Consider the following 20,972-nt stretch of genomic DNA (forward strand, 5'->3'; position numbering starts at 1 on the left):
CTGTCCTTGGGCAAAAAATATACCTATTTGGGCCTCCATGTGTAAAACAGGGTTAATAATTGCTCATACCCCACAGGTCATTGTGAAGATTGAATTAAATAATACCATGTACATGTAGAACATTTACGACAGTACTTGGCCTTAGTAAAATTTCAGCAAATATTAGCTTTTATTGACTAACAAAAAAATGTTGGTTGTTATGATATTCTCTTGTGTTACATTTCTGGGGTATTCAGAGAGAAAATTTTTCCTGCTTCAAGCCAAAGTTGACCTCATATAACAACATCATAATCTCTTTTATTCAAGTGGAAAAATATTGCTAATTTAAGAGTGAAAGATACCATATAATGTGCAAATTATTACCTAAATGTGTATGTTAATTAAAATCAAGTCTCCACAATTTCTGTATTTTTATTATTATAATTTCTTATTTCTTCTGTAAACAACCAACAAAATTCACTTCTAATCAGTGGTAATTCAAATGGCCTTATTCTTTCCCAAATTTTCCAATCACAACTCTTCTCTTTGTTTTTTAACAATATCTGGCACAGGACTTTTCTCAAAAGATTGAGGTGATCAGGTGAATTTGATCTCTGTTCTTAATCTTAGTTTAAAGGTATTTCCTCTGACTTTTCCCCATACTTAATGTTACTCCTCTTGATGTCAAAGCTTAAGTGATCTCTTCTTTGTTCTTGACCCAGTCCTATCCTCATCTTCCAGGAGAGAGTCCCCTTGAGCAAGTACTCTCTCCATAACTTTAATCATACTTTAAACTCTGCTTTTCCACTTTCAAGCAAGCACAGTTCTCTTTTATACTGGAAAATGTACTCTTTGGTTCTGTCCTGTCTGTTTTTCTCCCTTTAACAGCGAATTTCTTAAACAAGTTCTCCTAATTCCTTTATTTCTGAATAACTTACTCTTTGTTCATCCACTTACAGTGCTGTACTAAAACGGTGATCTTAAATATGTATTAGTATTTTCATATTAATTTTTATAATATTTAAGATATTTTGTAATGTATCATTTTCTTCTTGCTATCTCACTTTCCTTCTTAAGAGCTTCAGCAAGTTGCCCTTGACCCTTTGCATTCTATCTGACCCTTCTCCACTCTGGCCTCCATCATCTGTCCCTGGTTAGATCTGTAGCCTGATCGAGGCAAGAATTTTCACTCCAATCCACATGACCTTTCACTTGCTAATTCCCTGACCTGCCTTGTTTTCTTCTGTAGGTTAGAACCAGACCCTGCTTGGGGCTGGGCTTTTCCTCGTGATTTCTGTTCAATTTGGAGTGTCCCCACATCTGTCCCATCCTTTAAAGCTCAGACTAAGTTCCATCCATCTGAGAAGTTGATCACTTCAGCCCTCAGTGGACAGAAAGGGATACAGAATATAGCCTTGTTTGGGGGAGATTCAAAATACATCAGTTGCAATCTTGCATCTTATGTTTATTTGTTGTGGCCAGTGACATAGGCTGACTAAAAATTTAGTTTCTTCACCTATCAGATGAAGTTATTCGTACTTTCCTGATTTGCCTCCTAAGGTTGTTGTAAGTGATAAATAAAATAATATATATAAAAACATTCTGTAAATTTTTAAAAAAATCTATTCAAACTTGTCACTGTTACCACAAGAGATCATTTTCTCCTTGTTAGATGTCTTTTATTATTTCTGTACATTCTTCTCATATGCCGTTAGTATACTCAATACTATTATTTAAGTTTCCACATGTTTATTTTGACTACCTAGTTAGGTCTTGAATTCTTTGAGTGCAGGGAATAATGATGGTATTATGCTCAAAGACCCAAAAAGAGCCAGGTCGCAGTTATCTTAGAGGCATAATTGGGCTTGTACCTACCATTGAGGTATAACTCCGTATCAGAAAAGCTTACATTGTTATCCTGGCCACGTGGAGATGGTACATTGAAGAACTCTTGATAGGAACACTATCAACTGAAGCAGGATCAGCAAGAGAGTGAGCAAACGTGGTTGGCTTGTCTCAGTTTACCAGGTTTGGCTTGGGGCAGTCATACAAGACTTACTGGAAAACAGGAAGTAGAAGAAAGTCAGCGGAGCTCATGCCATCTTCTTTAGTTGAAGTATAATTTGCATAAAATAAAATGTGTATTAGTTTGAGTTTTGACAAACACATTATCCTTGGAACCACCACCCAAATCAAGATGTAGAACCTCTCTATCTCCCTACTGCCCTTTCCCAGCCAATCCCCACTGCCTGCAGAGACAACCAGTCTTCTGATTTCTATCACCAAAGCTTAGTTTTGCCTGCTTAAAAACTTCACATAGACAAAACCATAAAGTATGTTCTGATTTTTCCTTGGCTCCTTTCACACAATTTTTTTTTAATTTAACCATTTTGTTACATGTGTAAGTGATTCTAACATTCTGCTGTTAAGTTATACTCTACTGGATAAAAATATCTAAGTTTATTTTTCATTCACATATTGGTAAACACTGAGTTGTTTCTGGGTTATAACTATTATGCCATGAACATTCTTGCAGGTCTTTTTGCAGGTATATATTATCACTTCTCTCAAGATTGTCAACAGACTGAATAAAAAGCAAGATCCAGTGATGCCTATTGCTCTATTGTTGATGTTGTATTGTTTTGTTTTTACATTCCACAAATAAGTCAAATCATATGGTATTTTTCTTTTTCAGCCTGACTTATTTCACTTAGCATAATATCCTCTAGAACCATCCATGTTGTTGCAAATGGCAGGATTTCTTTCTTTTTTATGGCTGAATAACATTCCATAGTGTATATGTACCACATCTTCTTTATCTATTTGCTTCCATATCTTGGTTATCATAAATAATGTAGCAGTAAACATAGGGGTGCATATATCTTTTTGAATCAGGGAGATAGTAACCATAGTAGTGGGGTTGAGGATATTTAATAATATGGGTTCCTGTTGAACCACTGCATTATATACTTAAAACCAATATAAGATGGAATATATCAATGATATTTCAGTAATAAATAAAATCCAATGATGTGTTGTTTTCAAGAGACACATCTTAGGTATACTAATACAGACAGGTTTGAGAGCAAAAGACTAGCAAAAGATATAGCACATAAACACTAAGCAAAAGAAAGCTGGTACAGCTATATTAATATCACATAGACTCCAAGATAAGGAATATTAACACAGATAGAAATGGCCATTTCATACAGATAAAAAGGCTGACTTTTAACAAAACATAACAATCTTAAATATGCATGAAAAAATCATGAGTTCCAAAATAGAAAAAAAAATTGACAGAACTGAAATGAATGCACAATTGTTAGAGAGATTAACATTCTTCTCTCAGTAGTTGATAGAAGAAATAGAAAAAACTAGTGAGGATGTAGAAGACTTGGAAAATACTATTAATTATCAAACATGAGGACCTAATTCACACTTATAGATTATTATACCCAACTTCCAAATAAACATTCTTTTCAAGTACATGGGGAACATTCACCAAAAACCAATATGCTAGGCCATGAAATAAGTCTCTCATTTCATTTCAGAGTATTTGACTACAGTGGAATTAAATCAGAAACTACCCACAATAAGGTATTTGTAAAAAAGCCCATTTTGGGGCAATTAAGCAACACACATCTAAATCAACCCATGGATCAAAAAAGTAATCAAAAAGAAAATTAGAAAATGTCCTTTCTGTTCTGAATGACAATTAGAATACAACACATTAAAAGTCTGTGTGTTCATGACTTTTAATCATTCTGTTGTCTCCGGAACTAATTAATCCAATTAACATTTCATTCTCTTCAGAAGACTTGAGGAAGGGGATGGGTGGAGAAGCAGATAAAAGGCTGAGAATCACAGGGATCATGTCCACCATGAGGCAGCACTTGTCATAATGAAGTCACTGGATATTTGATAAACCAGTAAGTAAATATCCTTTCAATGTCAGTAAACAGAAGGCTAAACAAATATTTTGCCAGTTATTTTTCCCTGATAAATCTCATATGGGGTGGGTATGGTGCTTCCATTGCATCCAATGAAGTATTAGTAAAAATAGTCCGCATGATGTTAATATTGACAGAGATTATAACTAAGTAAGTTAGACAATGATTAAAGAGTTGAATAGAAAACCAAGGAAAGTTGTGAAATCTCTGTTTTGAGATCTGAGACAAAACTATCTGTCCCCGATTTTAGTTCAGTCCTTAAATAACATAAGTAGACTGACTAAAACATCTGTTGGGAGGCCTCCTTCCCAATACAAAACCTGTGATTTTAATTAGCGTTGGTTATGGTGCCAGCACAAGGACAAACTGCTCAGGGAAGTAAAGAATAGTAGGGGTGTGATTCTAAATCTAAGTCATACCTTCTAGTTTACAAATTCTTGTATTCAGATGAATATTATCTTAATGTAACTCAAAGCATTCTCTTCTCTGCCCTTCCCTTCCCTTCCCTTTCCCTCCCTCCTTCCTTCCCTCGCTTTCTCTTTTTCTGTGTCTTTAATGAAAAACCGGAAGATAATTCAGTTTGCAATTTGTGATCATGATTCAAACTTTTCAAAAATGTGTGAGTCATTTCTTGCCCTTTGATAATTTTCAAGTGATGAGGCTGCTTTTACAGATCAGTTCTTGCTTTTAATGATTTCAGTATGTTTTGTTTGGCTGGAAGTGAGAAAAAAAAATAGGAAATGTCATTTATGAGTATGAACCTGGAAATGAATAGGTATAAGGCAAATGATCACTTTACTGGGAGGCCGTGGTGTGTTTTCCTGAACCTTTGCCCTTTTCCCTTCTCAAGCCTGATGTTTCTCCTGCTCTCCTTTGTGGGTGAAACTGGCAAAGCAGTATGATGGGGTGGGGATCACATGATCTGACATACATGGGCTTCTATGTCTATGTACATGGATAGAGATCGGTTCAAAATGTAACCATCTTAGTTCTAACCATATTTTTAGAATTCACATACACAATTAAATAGGGAAACTTTTAAACATATAATGTTTAAATGTTCATTTAAATGTTCATTAAATGTTCATTTAAAATACCCTTTCTCCATTCATTCCTACAGGCAAAAACTGGTATTTTAGTAATATTAAGAAAAAGAAGAAAATGAATAAGCAATGCTATAATATTTTGCTGTTCAAAAAAATGTTTATTTGAAATGATTGGAATTCATTCCAACAGCAACCTTTTGGATATGACCAGGACAGGAATTATCCTTGTCCTATAGAGAAAGAAGGGGGAAAAGAAAAGAAAAGAAAAGGAAGGAAAAAAAGGAAAAGGCCCTCAGGGTCAAGAGATAAAGTGAACTGAGGAACAGTAGCCGTGCCCTGGTTCTCTGAAGTGTATTAGGAGTGATTAGAAGTAAGGGAATTGCTAGTGAAGGTAGCTGTCTACACATTGAAAAGACAAAGGTATTACCTACCCACTTTCCAAATGTAAAAGCAAAAAGGTTTATAGTGATACCTGTTTTATAGCTATATCTCTTAACTGGTGCTATTGTCTATTTAAAAAACTGCCTCATGGTCATAAAGATGATCTCTTTCCTAATCTTTAAAAATTTCAACCAATATTTCTAGGCACTAAAAACAGGCCATGTTTTGCTCTGCTTCTCGGACGTCAAGCAGTTTCTAGCTGCTTGGGTGGCTGCTGTTCTCTCCACATCCATAGGCTGACCTTGGGTCCGCCCTGCAGAGAGCCGTCCAGGTTTCGGCTTTTCTGCGCAGCCGCCGTGGATACCCTGCTCCACCATCCCCCGTGCAGTCAGGCGCAGGCGGTGAGCCGCACTGAGCTTTCCTTTAATTCTGCTGTGAAATTTTCTTTATTTCTGTTTCTTCTCAGGGTCTGGCTTGGGCTCTGATCTTGACATTTATGGCCCAGGTGTCACCGGTGAAACTGCTGGGAAACCAGATGGCAGCCTAACTGCGGTTGGCAGGACCTGCCCTCGTGCTCCCTGTCCCCGCGACCTGCTCTACTTGCTTCTTCCTGTTGCCGTGTTACTGCCTGGTGTGGTCCTTTTCTTCTTTCCACATCATTTGCTCTCTCTAGGCCTTTCCGAATGTGAGCACCTTTCTGTCACTCTTCTCTCGCATTGGCTTTGCTCAGAACCCCATCACCCCGGAAGGGTGTTGACTTGGCCGGCTTACTTGGGGCCTTCGGAGGCTTTTACTTTGTCATTCCTCAGCAAGACTTTCCCTGAGCACCCTTTTAGATCTGCAGCACCCCGCTCTCCTCCCTCACCTCCGACTCATTTTTTCTCTTTGCTGCATGATCTTTTTCCTGCTATATTCTGTATTTAACTTAGATGTACATAGTCTGTATCACCTGGGATCAATAGAATGTAAGCTTCAGAAGGGCAGAGTTTTGTGTCCTTTTATCTGATTGGTTAGTTAACTATATTCTGAGCATCTGGAAGAGAACTGGCCCTTAGTTAGAACTTAAATTTTTCGTTGTTAAATGATAAACTGCATTGTAAATTCTGAAAGATTAAGGCTTTTAGCTTTCTATTTGTTCTTATTCATTATGCTCAGTACAGTGCTATGTGTAAGAGCCTGAAGGGTACAGGAAAAAAATCAGGTAAGTAGGATCTGCCATGTGTACAGGATATTTTACATTATCTTCTTTAATTTAATCCTCACTATAGTGTAAGTCCTTCACCCAGAGAAGCCCAGTTAGAAAGTAGCAGAGCAGTCAGACTAGTTCTGTGTGGCGAGTAGCAAAATTATTTCCTCCCCCCCCCCAGAAACATGGTACCAACCAAAAAATAGCACGGCAAAAAGAGCCCCTCAAAATGAATGATATTGCAAAAATCAGGTGTAGCTGGAAACTGAGTGCCAAAAGCATTTGGTTAGAAAAAAAAGAACTGCAAATCAGCTCCCTAAAAAGGTAAGTGGCAACTCCAAGAGGAGACCCTCCAAATTGCTTTAGAGTCAGAGCAGTCATGGGTCAAGGGCCTCGACCTCCAAGGTAACTAAATTAAAAAAGAAAACATGTTTTTATATATTTGCTGAAAATATGTTGTTTACAATGTGAACAAATCGATTCATTCTTGACCCTAAAGAGAGGGAAGAAGAACTTCACACTGTCGGCTCTTCAGTGTTTTCATATCTCAGTCCAAGATGCAGAAGTTGGTTTTTTTTTTTTAAGTTAGATTTTATTGGTAAGACCCCATTTTACTCTGTCTTCTCTGTGACATCTCTGTTTTACTGTTTTTAATTAATTGAAGTATAGTTGACATATAATATTATGTTTCAGGTGTACAACATAGTGATTCGATAATTACATACATTACGAAATGCTCACCATGGTGAGTGTAGTTCTTTAACCTCTGTTGACTTGGTTATGCAAATGCAAATTAAGTCTCACTTTTGCTTCAGTACCACATTTTTATGGAGAAACCACATGATACACAATAAGCACTGGAGACTGGGAGGTAAGAGGTCAGCGAGCCCAGACAAGCCCCTGCCCTCCTGGGGCTCACAGCCACTAATCAGGGAGATACAGTATGTTCCGGAACCATCTTCTGGATTTTGAGTTATCTGTAATCCAGAATTTATGTAAAAAACGTTAATAATAAATTGAATTCAGTCCTCATTTTTCTTATTTTGGTAAAAGATAATTTGATGCTCTATTTTTATTTTAGGCAATCAGAAAATCTGGAGGTTGGAAATATTTTTACAGTTGTATCTTCCAGTTTTTTGCCCAAAAAGCATCCTTTCTAGAGTATATACTTGATTACCTCTGGTAATTGAGAATTATTCCTTATTAAAGAATAGTCATTTTGTTGTATCAACAATACTTCAATAAAAGAGGAAGAATAGTCATCTTGTTTTATGCAGGTCTAAGAATTTGAATATTATTATTTATATTGAATCAAAATTTTTCTTCCTATAATATCCATATTTGTCTTAGATATGTCCACTAGAGTCACAAAAGTCTGTTGAACCTTCAGATCCCCTTCAGCATGACAGCTTGCTTAATACTGTATCTCTTTGAAATTTTGTTATTTGGCTCTTTAATTGAATATCTTCTTAATGCAAAAGACTGCTTTATGTACTTAAAGGGTTACAAAGAGGAGTACATCAGTCTTACCTCAGGGCAGTTACATAAATATGACAAATAATGTGTGAAAAACAAGTGCTATTGAGTGTGATAAAGTGAAGGGACAGACCCAGCTGGAAAGGTGTGGAAGTACTCATGGAAAATGTAGTATCTGGGATTCAAGACAGCTATTGTTTTGTCAGGCTGAGTTGGTGATACAGTGAATTTCAGCTCAGAAAAATAGAAGCGACAGCTTAAATGTAGAAACACAGAGATCAGGGTGCAAATTTATGAAAACTTGAACAAGTTCCTTCTTCTTTATCGTAAGGTACTAGCAGGGGTTGGCAGGAGATTAGACTGGAGAGGAAATTTGGATCATCCTTTAAATTCCAGGGAAAGGAATTTATACGAAGGTGAGGGGGAATGGGTGAAGATTCTTGGGTGCACCAGATGCAAGGTTATAGTTTCATTAAAACTGACTTAGAGTAGTTTTGGCAACAAATTAAAGCAAAGAAAAATGTATATAGAAGGATGTAATATTTCCTTCTACATACAGTAGAATCATATCACAGTAGTAATAATATTGCAGTATTTTTCTACTCTAAGTATAATGGAAATCCAGAGAATGAGAAAGAGATTCCTTAAAGAAAGTTTTCCAGACTGATTGTACCTGAAGAACTGATAAGATTGGGAAGGGCAAATACGTGAATGATGAACTTTTTGGGCAAAGGCAGTGAAAAGCATCTGTGTATGTATGTGCATGTGTGGTAGCAGTGAAGAGAGGAGTCTGAGTTTAGGCTAAATGCACGTATTAGGAAAGGTTATGAAATCTCAAACTTTAATGTATACAGTCACTTATAAAATTCTGTATAACTGAAACAGAAAAAAATCAGAAACCTAGAATTAGTCTGCTGAAGAATAAAAAAGCTCCTGAATAAATACAGGTTTGGAGCAGTTCATTCATCAGCAGTTTACTGGACAGTGTATCTCAAATGAGGGGTAATGCTGGACAGTGTGGAAAACACAAGAAAGATGAGGTAAAGGTGAGGAAAATAAGATAGCAGGGGTGATAGACTTTACATAAGTAACTTTAGTGAGAGGTAGACATGATAAGCATCACTAAGGTGTCTCTGAAAAATGGAAAAGAAACCAGCATTTACTAAGCATCTACTATGTCCTAATCATAGTGCTTAACTTTTTCCTATGAATTTGTTTCATAAAACTCACAATGAGCCTTTATTTCTACTGCTGAGAAAATAGAGGTCCAGAGAGTTTGTCTTATTCCAGAAGAAGTCAGGCTCACCCCACCACAGCAAGATTACAAAGAGAAATTAAGTGATTCCTGGTGGGTAATAGCAGTGGGCCTATGGTATTCTACCAGTATCTTATGTATGGATGGGGATCCAGTGATATAAAAAATCAAATGTATTTCACATTATCCTTCTCAACTTGTGTATCAGTGGTACATTTCTCACTTCTGAGGGGAAATGGGAAAATGAAGTGTGTTTGGAATTTGAAATCAGACACATACGTGAGTTTAAATGCTGTCTGTGTGTGGCAATAGCAACTTTCACAGCTTTCGTAAGTCTAGATGACCACCACATTAGAAAAATGACAAGACCACTACTTTCTTCACAAAACAGTTCAGAGATTAAATGAGATAACCAATACCAAGAATTCAACAGAGTACTAGAATTTAGGTTGTGTTAATATGACATGAAGAAACAAATCTATGGTCTGTTATGCTCTCATTCTCTCATCTCTAGTTCTGTGTCTCAGACACACACATGCATACAAACACACCCAAATTTTGTATCTAGGACACTTTGGAATGTAGCTATTTTTTGAGCATTGTTATTCATTCCAAAGACCTTCTGCTCCTGGCTCTGCTGTTTATTCTCTCCTGGGGAAAATGCCCACACATTCAGATCTACTACCCCACTGAGGAGTTTAGAGGCTGCTTTTATCTAGCCCCCATAAGAGGATGGGTGGGAAAAATTCTCAATCATAATGTAAGTTGGTCATAGGGATGGTAGTACAGCATGAAAAATATACCCAATAATCTGTAACATCTTCCTATGTTGACAGATAGTAACTGTACTAGTTAGGGTGAGGAATTAATAATACAGGTAACTGTTGAACCACTGTGTTGTATACTTGAAACCAATACAAGATTGTATATCAACAATGCTTCAATTAAAAAAAAAAAGAGTGGGTCAGGACTGAGGGAAGATTTTAGGTAGAAGTTCTCATTATAACAGAAAGAATGAAGAATAAAGAAATCTGAGCTGAAAATATTGTTCCAAAATAATTTGGAACAAATGGAAATGTCTCACTTTCAGGGAATAGCCATATATTAGGAAATGTTATTCCTTACCTAACTATTAAGATAGAGAAATGGAATTCTATGATTCTAGCATAATCTATCCATCAAAAACAAACTCATGTGTAATCAGATTAGAGGTGGCCTTCCTGTTGTAAGTCATTCAGCAAGAGTTAAGGCAGTTCATGGATGTCTACTAACATGCATTTAACACATCTGAAGATTAAGAAAGGATGTATAAATGTGTTCCCCATCTACCTTCAATAAAATAAAAATGCTTATATAAACATAGTCATATTGCATTATATATCATTGATTTTTTCCCAAGAAAATTGGATGTAAAGTCATTATCAGTATATCAAAATTGAATATTTCCCAGGGATCATCATAACCTTGTTGTGCATTTCTGTTAAAGAAAATCAAAATGTGTTCAAAAATTTAATATTGAATGAATGCCTCTGCTTTTATAAAGAATATTATTCAGCAAATATAATGTGAATATAAAATACTGAAAATAGTTTTCTTTCATATTGGTACTAAACCTAACATTTACAGAAAAATGAAAGTTTACCTGAACAGTACATACTGAGCCTATGTCTTTCATTTTCTGTTATGCCCTGTTCCTAATCTATAGTGGAAAAGCGAGTAAGTCTGGTTGTTTAGAACATTCTCCCTCTTATGGAAATTGTTAGTTACAGAAATGAGCGAATAGATCAAGGCTAAAAAGAGAAAGATATGCAAAACACAGTGAGTGACAAAAATTTCATGAGAAAATAGACTCAAACCTGTAAAGGAAACTTGAAAATTGGAAAATAATCTTCAGATAGCATTTAGCAAATCTTCATAATGTTTATGTGTCCATCATTATTCTGATGAATTAAAACTAAAAATTACAATTATAAAATAGAATTAGAAGATCACTTTCAGGAAAAGGCATTCCTTGGTCTTCCTCAGCTTTTGTAACTCTTGAATACAAAATCTTCTAAGTTTTTGAGCACTTATCTACAATCATTAGTTATAATATAAACTATTAGATAATTATTCCTTATATATGGGATTTAATAAGCCAACAATTTTCTTAGCATAAATTTAACTTTAGAGTACTTAATATTACAAATGTGAATCTTTGTGGAAGGAAATCGAGTCATATACTATTTATTACTATATATATTTATTTTCTTATGACCCAGTCTTTCATATAACTAATACTGTTTTTTTGTAGATGTCATTATGTGTAAATAACATGGCTTAATTTTTCTTGTATATTTTAATTTAGAAAAATTTATGTTCCTCTTTTATGAGAAAGTTAAAAGAAAAAAGGCATTGAAAGAGAAATATAGAAATGTCATCAGAATTTAGAAATCCAATGTATAATATTTGTTCCTTTCTCTAAATAACATTGTTTGCCTTTTCTATGATTAATGAATCTTCCAAATAGAGTGTCAGCCTTAAGTTGCAATGCAAAATCTTCTGTCTGAAAAGGAATACAACTGAATGATCTTTAAAAACTTCATGTAACATATCATTTAGCCCTCTCATGTCAGTATGCTGCTGCTGAGAGTCAGAACAAATGGACAGCTACTGTGTGTGGCTTCTGAGAACATCATGGGAAATCAGAAACAAGACACTGTGATTATCTCAAATCAAATCTATATTGTACAAAAAGTCTTTTTATATATATATATCTTTTATAATATATATATATTCATAATGTTACTCTTTAACTATTGAAGCACTGCAAATATGACCAGTTTGTGACAAAGTACACACTTGTTTGTTTTTGTTGACCATCAGTCCCCCTTTAATCCAGTAATAGTACCCTAACTCTACTTTTGAGGAATGTTTCATACCACCTCCACAACCCTGGGTGTCCACAGGTTTCAAGTGAGGTTTTCTCCCAGTTCCAAGGGTGGGGCATTTGGTTTAGGGAAGATCGTTCAAAGCACAAAACCCGGCATTACTCCGGACAGAGTGATTGATTACTTCTGGGATGGGCACATGACCCAACCTGAGCCAATGAGAGTTTTTCAGGGTCCTTGTTCCTAATGGTTTTAAGTCTTGGAGGTTGGGAGGCTGAACCTATGAGAGCAACTTCCTGCAAGAAGGGATTAATCTGTGGAAGAGCTATCACCATGAAAGTCAGAGCCCAAGGGTGCAGCATGACTTGGTGCTGGTAACATTAGCTGACTTTCTCAATCATCCTGTGCCTAAAGCTAGCCCTAGACAATAAACTTGGCCATTTGAATCCCTTTCCTCTTTCCTTGCTTCCTTCTTTCCTTCCATCCTTCTTTCTTTCCTTTCTCCTAAGCCAGTTTGAAGAATTCTTTTATTTCTTGTAACCAAGAGAGATTTGTTAGAGTGACTAAAAAATTCTTTTTGGCTATATATTCCTCTTGCTCATTTCCAACAAGTACATTTTTCTAATGGAAATAGTGAAGCTGGAAAATATGCAAAACATATTGATTTAATAATTGTGGCTTTCTAGTTATAATTGGTGCTATTGCCTGATTTTTATTTAATCTTAATTCTAGGATTTAGTTGCATGATTAGGTATTTCTTTTTATGTCTGAATAAGGTTCACAGATTTTTTTTATATCAGTCTTTGAGTCTGAATCCTGCCTGTATGAGCTTAGGTGACTTTTTCTAACCTTGGTGCATTCCCTTCTTCTGTTTTCAAATAAAGACCATGAAAGTGTTTACTGACAGGGTTCTGAAGAGGATAAAGTCATTCAGGACATACAGACATCTTAGCCTAGTCAGGGTCAGGCACATAGTAAACCATCAGATCTTTTTTGGATCCCACTACCTTTTCTGTGTTCTTCTGGTTGCTTTTCAGTCACTTCACTCAGAGATTAAATGAGATAGTATCTCATCAGGGTAATTTTATTTCTAGAGCAGGTTAACTTGTATAGCATAAAGGCCATCTCTTTAATGAATTAGCAAAGCACCTTATTGGATTTCAGATGCTCTGGGGCTGAGGCGAATGTTAAATCCCACTGTATGTAAGACTTCCATTAATACAATTGCTCTTTCACGAGTTTTGATTTTTTAATCCTTCATTATTTACTTTTTTTTTTGAATTATTTGTATTAATTGAAGGACTTCGGGGTTAGCAAATAAAAAACAGGAACATAAACTTAATCTGACAACAAAATTAATAATTGACAGCAGCAGCATCTTTAGGTTTTGTTCTAAGGAAAAGAAAGCCTGTAGATCAGAGCTCCACACTAAAGCGCTGGGCTCTTGAAACACGTCTGTGAGTGCGCTGTGAGGGGTTTCTCATCACGGTTCCCCGCCCTCTAGTGGTGGTCAAAATCATGCCATTTTGTAGTCCCCACACAGGAAATGCCTGTTCTTACTTCAGTTACCAGAATCCTTTTACAGGAAGTTAGGTGTGGTCTTTGAAGGAGAATTTAAAAAAAAAAAAAAATGAAAAAAGGGAAAAAAGCATGATGGAATTTTAGCTGCAGTCTTCTTGGTGCCAGCTTATCAATCCCAAACTCTGAGTGTAAAAGATTCTACAGGGGTAATGTTTTACTATTCTTATTACGCTTATTCTCTGTGATGCTTCTCTGCCTTTACAGTAGAATCCTTGGGGGAATCTGCAGAGGACCACTTTCATTTTGAAGCTGCTGGCTGCATGTTTTAGCATGTCTCTTCTGTTAGAGCATCCAGGCATGGCAGTTTCCTCCCTGCAGTGTGCAATGACCTTCTTGCTTATGCCTGTCGCTAGGCACAAGGGTCTCTGGGGATGGGTGAGGTGAATGAGAGATATTTTGGAGTCACTGTGATACTGAGAGGGCAGTTTGCTAGCTGGTAGCTTTAGGGTCCTAATCTACTCAAAAAGAAAAGAAAAGAAGTAGAAATGATACAGTAGCTTAGGCTATTTTCGATTTCCCTGTTTGATCTGGCATATGCTTCAGAAATGATGTGGCTGTTAATGCATTTTGCTCTTAGAAAATGAACTTCATATGATTAAATGGCAATTCTTATTCTTGTAGAGTGGGGGTTAAATGGATTGATATTTTTTAAAAAAGGGAAAATAGATAAACAATTGTATCTAGATAGCATTCAGGAATCAAGATTTTGGTTGGGCTATTTCAAAAAGAATTGAAGTTCCTGTCCTGGTTCATGGGTAACATATGGAACAGTTGGTGTGTTGAGTTACATGTCTTAGTCCAGTAAAATGTGATCAGAATACAGTAAAACTCCATTTGTGTTATTGCAGAGACCAACATAATGGGAGTTTGCTTAAAAGATAAAAACTGTCTTACACTTACTATCTTATTCAAGTCCAAATCTGCCATGTAGCTTTTTCTGAAATGGGCACTATGTGAGAAAATGGGCTATCTCTACAGCATTTCCCAAGGTACTGCCAATCTGTTAATTTAAGAAGCAATTACCCTAGCTAGCAGCAGGTTGCTAAGCCAGGGGGTCCAAGCTGCAGACCTCTGACGTGGGTGACTTCCTGCCCGGTTTGGCAGGAGCTAGATCCCTTCCTGTGCAGCTTCTGAGCAGTTCCAAATAGAGTCAGGCATCCCCTTCTCCTTCCCACTCCCTTGCTTTCCAGCAGTATCTACCTGTGTTTCCATAGCCTGGGATTTCAGGATTTCCAGAGCTCTTTACCAGGTGCGTTGATTTTGAATAAGCTCTTAAAGGTGGAAAAGTAGGCCAAAGGGAACATAGGGAAAAAAATGGAGAGATGCATGAGAGATCCTCGCACAGCCCGGGTTCTACAATTTTGAGTGATTATTCATGTCTTGTTTTGGAATCTCTGATCTCTTTTCAAAAAGGATGCTGAAAAAGATGGCTGCCAAAATATTCACAGAAGTGAAACAGCAAGCACAAACCAGTATCCTCCATTTCTGAGCTCTGAATTGGATATTTTCACTTAAAACATTGTAGGAGTGGGAGATTAGATTGCCTCATAGACAGCTACTGAATATGAAAGGTAGATCTCCATGCAAGTAAATGAATGCCTGCGTGACATCCCCTGATGCCAAATACAGCTTACTTAGTATAAAACACAGATAGCCTGGTTTGCGTTTTATCTCAGTATCATGTACTTGCCACAGTTGCCTTGTATCAGAATGACCAGTGATTGATTTTCCCTCTCTCTCTCTCTTTCTCTCTCTCTCTCTCTCTCTCTCTCTCTCTCTCTCTCTCTCTCTCTCTCTTTCTCTTGTTTCCATAGCACTTTCTTATGCAAGGAGCTAAACAGTGATTAGAGGAGCAGGATGAAAAGATGGCACAGTCAGTGCTGGTACCCCCAGGACCTGACAGCTTCCGCTTCTTTACCAGGGAATCCCTTGCTGCTATTGAACAACGCATTGCAGAAGAGAAATCTAAGAGACCCAAACAAGAGCGCAAGGATGAGGATGATGAAAATGGCCCAAAGCCAAATAGTGACTTGGAAGCAGGAAAATCCCTTCCATTTATTTATGGAGACATCCCTCCGGGGATGGTGTCAGAGCCCCTGGAGGACTTGGACCCATACTACATCAATAAGAGAGTGAGTTCTCAGTCATGCTGCCTTTATTTCCCCTACTTTCTAATTGGTTCTGGGCTAGTCCCAGGGATGTCTGGTGAAGAATTCTGTGTCTTCTCCACTCTGTCTAAGTATCACTAAGATGCTAGGTGGGCCTGAGCGTGTGAGGGACCCATTGTCTTAGAAGTCTTTGGGAAGCATTCATCTGAACCTGCATCCCCAGGACGGGCAGAGAGCTGAGGAGGAGGCACCCTGAAGTGGGGTAAGAGGAAGGGCAGGAGTTGATTCCTCTACCGTGTGGAGAAGCAAAAGGTGAAAACAAGGAGAAAATTTTTTATATACATGTGTTTGCATCTCCAGAGTGATATCTAAAATCCCTTTATGATCTCGAGCTCTGTGTAACGTGCTTCGATCTTCAGAGGTTTGGACCTTCATACCGCAGACTCTGTTCTTCCCGAGGCTCTCCACAGCAGGTGGCTTATTAGTGCCCAGAGAGTGTGATCCAGAAACACACCTGTGAAACCCTGAAGCTCTTGGGAAAACTTTTTATCTAAATAAAGAAATGATCAAAATCTCATTTTTATGCTTTTCATAAATTATAAATACAGCTTAAAATGCTGGTGGCAAAACTTGTTAAAGATGCCTTACTTCCTATGGCCTTAAATGCAAATTTTCTTGATTTTCTTCTTTAAATTCTCATGTCACTTACCAAATTTAGGAGAGTTTATAGTGCTCAGAAGGAAAAAGCGCGTATCATCATGTCATAGGTTGGTAATCAGTGTATTACTATATTAATTTATAAGGCAGTCTTTCTAAATAATGGTGTCATCTTTCTCTTAAAATGTTCTTAATATAAGATTCTAAACTCTGTTTATGTGTTGTGTTTTCTTTTTCAGACATTTATAGTATTGAATAAAGGAAAAGCAATCTCTCGATTCAGTGCCACCTCTGCCCTGTACATTTTAACTCCCTTCAACCCTATTAGAAAATTAGCTATTAAGATTTTGGTACATTCATATCCTTTTCTCAACAAGTCACTTAATATGATGTTGCTTTTTTGACTGAATTATTTAGCTGGGGATTTTTCAAAACTATATGTGTTTGGCCATGTTATGTACTCTTTCCTTTTCTTTCCTCTTACTCAACAGTTAACACCTTGCAAAATGGGATTATCGGTAAGTGAACTACTTTTCCCGTCTTCTCAGCACTGGTCTCCCTGACTCACTGCTTTCTTTCCTCCTCTTCTGCTCCCTGGTGAATTGCTTGCTACATCCAAGACCTCTTCATTAATTGACTGTACTATCAGGCTCTCTTTTTTACAAGTCGTCAAATTTAGCCATGTTATATAACAGGTCAACTCCATGAGCTAATTTTCTTTACTGCTTTTACATTTGGGAAATATATACATATTGTGAATTGCACAACTATATCTTTTGATATGAATTGTCTGCCTTCTGCTTTTCATTTCAGCATTTGAAAGCTTTGAATTAGAGATATTTACAACTGTGACTGTATAAACACTAGCTTTTCAAATACTTCCCCAAATTCCTCTGCCAACAGCATTTCCATTAATTTTCTATTTTTTTCTTCCTTCTTTCCTTCCTTTCTCTCTCTCTCTCTCTCTGTCTCTCTCTCTCTCTTTCTTTCTTTCTCTCTCTCTGTCTTTCTCTCTTGTTGCTATGTTTTATTCAAGTCACAGGATATGCTACAATTATCTCTTGCCAAAGGCTTAATGCCCGTCCACCCATGTATACCTTCATTTTACTCTTCATTCTTTTTATTGAAGAGCTACTTCCTAAAAATGGGATTGATGTCACTTTAGTGGGAGATGGCAATTTGATTTATTCCTGGAGGTTCACTAGCGTAGTTGTGAATGAGAGGTTTTATTCCAGCTGAGGGACAGTGGTCGGACTTCTTAGCCTTGGGGATGACTAAGAAAGCAAAGGTTTGCCCGGGGCTATGCCAGGCAGGGGCATTTACAGAAAGAGCACAGAAGCTGTGGGATGAGGACTAAGCTTCAGGAACCAGAGGTAAGGTTCCTGATGGGGAAACTGAAATTTAAGCAAAGTCTCAGGACAACTTTTAACGTTTCTTTGAGTCATTCCCTGGGATTCCATGCTATGGTCAACCTAGGGCTTGGCTTTAAGGTTTGCAGTATGAAAGCTCCCTGTTCCTAGCAAGCCCTGAACATATTTAAATTAGATAAAGTGAGGAATTCAGGAAATAACATAAGCTTGGTATAGGGAACTATTTCTGTTTCTGCCTGGAGGGGCTGTAAAGTATGTCCCCAGATTTGCCAGGCAATGTGGTGAATGATTTCTTCAGAAGACTGGTCTTCTGGAATTCAGTCTCCAATAACCTCTAATTCACCACCACCACCCTCAAATTTTGCATAAACATCGACATATTTTAACTTAACATTTGTTTTATGTTTTAAGATTCGATAATTTCTGTGAGTTATCTAAAGCTATAGTATTTCTTTACCTCTGTTTTTCAAGTAAGAATCCAGTTGTACAGAGATAAAAAAATATCTTTGAATTAGCATTAGGAATGAATAAAAAAGTTGAATTTTAGATTTAGGTCTCCTGAATTGTGAATTATGGCCTATTATGTTTTGAGTATTTGCAATCTGTGCACTGAATTAATCTTTCCATAAATTATTCATTATATTTTAAAGCAATTGTATACTCCTTGTGTAAACATTATTTTTATATGAAATAATGTGAAAACTCAGACAGTCCAATGCTCTGTTCAGAGTAGGTACTGGGAGATTCTGTATTGAATAAATAAGAGACTAATGCATCAGAGATTAGACAGCCAGATGCAAAATGCGTGACCAAGTGGAAGGTTTGAATAGGTCAGAAAATCTATTTTGTCCTGAATCAGAATGATGAGATGGATTTTTTAAAGCCTAATACCAAAGAAAAAGGCAGGGGGGTTTGTTTTTAAATTTTTGTGTGGAAATCATGTATTTCTTTGAAAATGTCACAAAAACTGTCTTTTCTACTCTAGACAAAAATCTTTGGAGATTAGGGAACCCATGATCCTACTTTAAGACTGCCTGAAAAGACTCCCAGGGGTAGAGAGAGCAATTTTAAAAGTTCTTATCAGAAAATCTAGGCAGCAAGGACATAGTTTATGGTGGTGGCTCTCTAGTATCATGATACAACTTGAATTGGAAGGTTTGCAACTTGAATATGAGGGTGAGCAATTGCTTCCCAGAAAAAACAAAGAAAACCTCCAAGGGGCAAAGTTGTTAGGAGACCTGCAGTGATTCAAGCTGGAATGGGAAGACAGCCAGGTGAATGTATGATTTGCCAGTGAACGCTTGACTCTCTTAGAAACCCACCAAGAACTTATAGCCACAGATTACGTTCAATGTAGAAAAAGATTTTTTAAAATCTCTAATTGCCTGAGCTAAAATATATTCCTATGTCTCATCTTGGGGTAGAGATATAAAAAGACAAGGCAACTGGTACAGTGTAAGATATGTAAATTCTTCAGTCTTCTGGTGATAGTGGCACATGTGATGGGAGGTCCTAGTAAGCATTGCTGCATATAACACTGTACAGTTTGCAAGTGGTTTTCCCAATGATTTTGTCTTTTATTCCTCACAACACAAACTCTAAGCTCAAGTCCTGGTTTTCTGGCCTGAAGCGCACAGTGCCTTTACTATAAGGGAGAAATGCTTCGAGACGGTGACAGTAAGTTTGGGTACAGTTAAGAGGTCATTGTATATTTATTATCATTAGTTTATAAGCCAGAAAATTGCCATTCACAATAAGGAAGTTTGCATTTTAAACCTGGACCGAGATATCTATTTCCAACAAAAATCACAACTTATTTCTTAAAGATCTGTTTGTTGTCTTCATTAGGAGCTGTTGCATAGCAAATTAGCTTTTTTTCTTGATTTGGGCAGAATGAGAATTTATACTTAGGCTTACTGTATTCTTGCCGGGGTAGATTTTGAAAACTGAAAATGCTTCTGATGTGCCTAGTATCTTGTTTTGATAATTAAATTAAATATGGTTATATTTTCTAGATAATAAGCAAGTTAAAAATAATCCATATTCCTAAAATTCCCTGTCCGAGTTTTAAATATATTTCATGTCAGTTTTTATTATTTTGGCTTAACATGTACACTGTATTTTGCATTTGTTACTCATTCATTTGTACATTTGCAGATGTTTATTGGGTACCTACTATGTGACAGATGTTCCACTAGGCATTGGGATGCAGTGCTGAACAAAACGAAGTCCCTGTCCTCGTGTAGTTGTTCATGTGTATCTGTGTGTGTTCGGGAGAAGAAAGGTATTAAAAATAAATCGTATGTCAGCTAGTGATGAGTGCTATTAAGAAAAATAAGGCAGTGTAAAAAGAGAAAAATAAAGCAGTGGCAAGGTACTGTTTCAGATCATATGGAAGATCACTCTGGCTGCTGCAATGGAGAGTAGACTGCCTGGAGGGACAGGGCAGAAGCAGGAAGATAGATTGGGGGCCTGCTGCCATTACGGCAAGGGATGTGAGTGGCTTGGACTGTGGTGGAGACAATGAGGATGGCAGAATGACACCACACTTAGATGTGTTTTGCAGAAGAGCTGAAGATTTGCTGAGCAGTTGGATGTGGGGTGTGAGGGAATGTGTGGAGTGAAGGATGACTCCCAAGTGTTCAGTCTGGTCAAGAAAGGAAAATGCGGCTGCTGTTGCCTGAGCTTGGCATGACTTCAGGTGCAGCGATATGGGGAGTAAAATCAGGAGCTTGGATTTGAACGTGTTATTTTGGAAATGCCTACTAGACATTCGGTGGGGGAGTTGAGGACTTAGATGGAAATGCGAGTCTGGAGTTCCAGAAAGGGTTGGGCTGGAGATACCACCTTGAGAGATGTCAGCATACGGCTGGTATTTAAGGTCTAACAAGGGCCTGAGACACTCCAAACGCCACAACCAATGCAGAACCGCCTCTCATCCACACAGAGTGGGAAAGTGAACAACAGCTTTTGATACTAGAAAGCTTAGGTCAAGCCCACCTCTGAGATTTGCTTATTACCTGTAGGACCTTGGGCTAAATTATTCCAACTGTTTGGAATCTCATTTCTCCATCTATAAAATTCAAATCATAATTTATACATCAGTAATAATA

General features: G+C 37.1%; 1 protein-coding gene across 6 annotated transcripts in view; it reads left to right on the forward strand.

Moving 5' to 3' along the window:
- The window catches only part of LOC108397611 (sodium channel protein type 2 subunit alpha), a 115,173-nt gene that overhangs the window by 19,483 nt on the left and 74,718 nt on the right, over positions 1-20,972 (forward strand). Inside the window, exons 1-3 of one of the 6 annotated variants that reach the window (XM_073241586.1) lie at positions 3,813-3,908; positions 15,539-15,856; positions 16,729-16,846. In XM_073241586.1, the coding sequence (XP_073097687.1) occupies positions 15,590-15,856; positions 16,729-16,846 (385 nt within the window). In that variant the 5' untranslated portion in view covers positions 3,813-3,908; positions 15,539-15,589. Of the gene's footprint in view, positions 1-3,812; positions 3,909-13,605; positions 13,871-14,888; positions 14,974-15,538; positions 15,857-16,728; positions 16,847-20,972 lie in introns of those variants that run through there. The other 5 variants (XM_073241584.1, XM_073241588.1, XM_073241585.1 and 2 more) reach the window with 5 other exon arrangements.

Source organism: Manis javanica, chromosome 7 (genome assembly GCF_040802235.1).
Source record: "Manis javanica isolate MJ-LG chromosome 7, MJ_LKY, whole genome shotgun sequence".
NCBI lineage: Eukaryota > Metazoa > Chordata > Mammalia > Pholidota > Manidae > Manis > Manis javanica.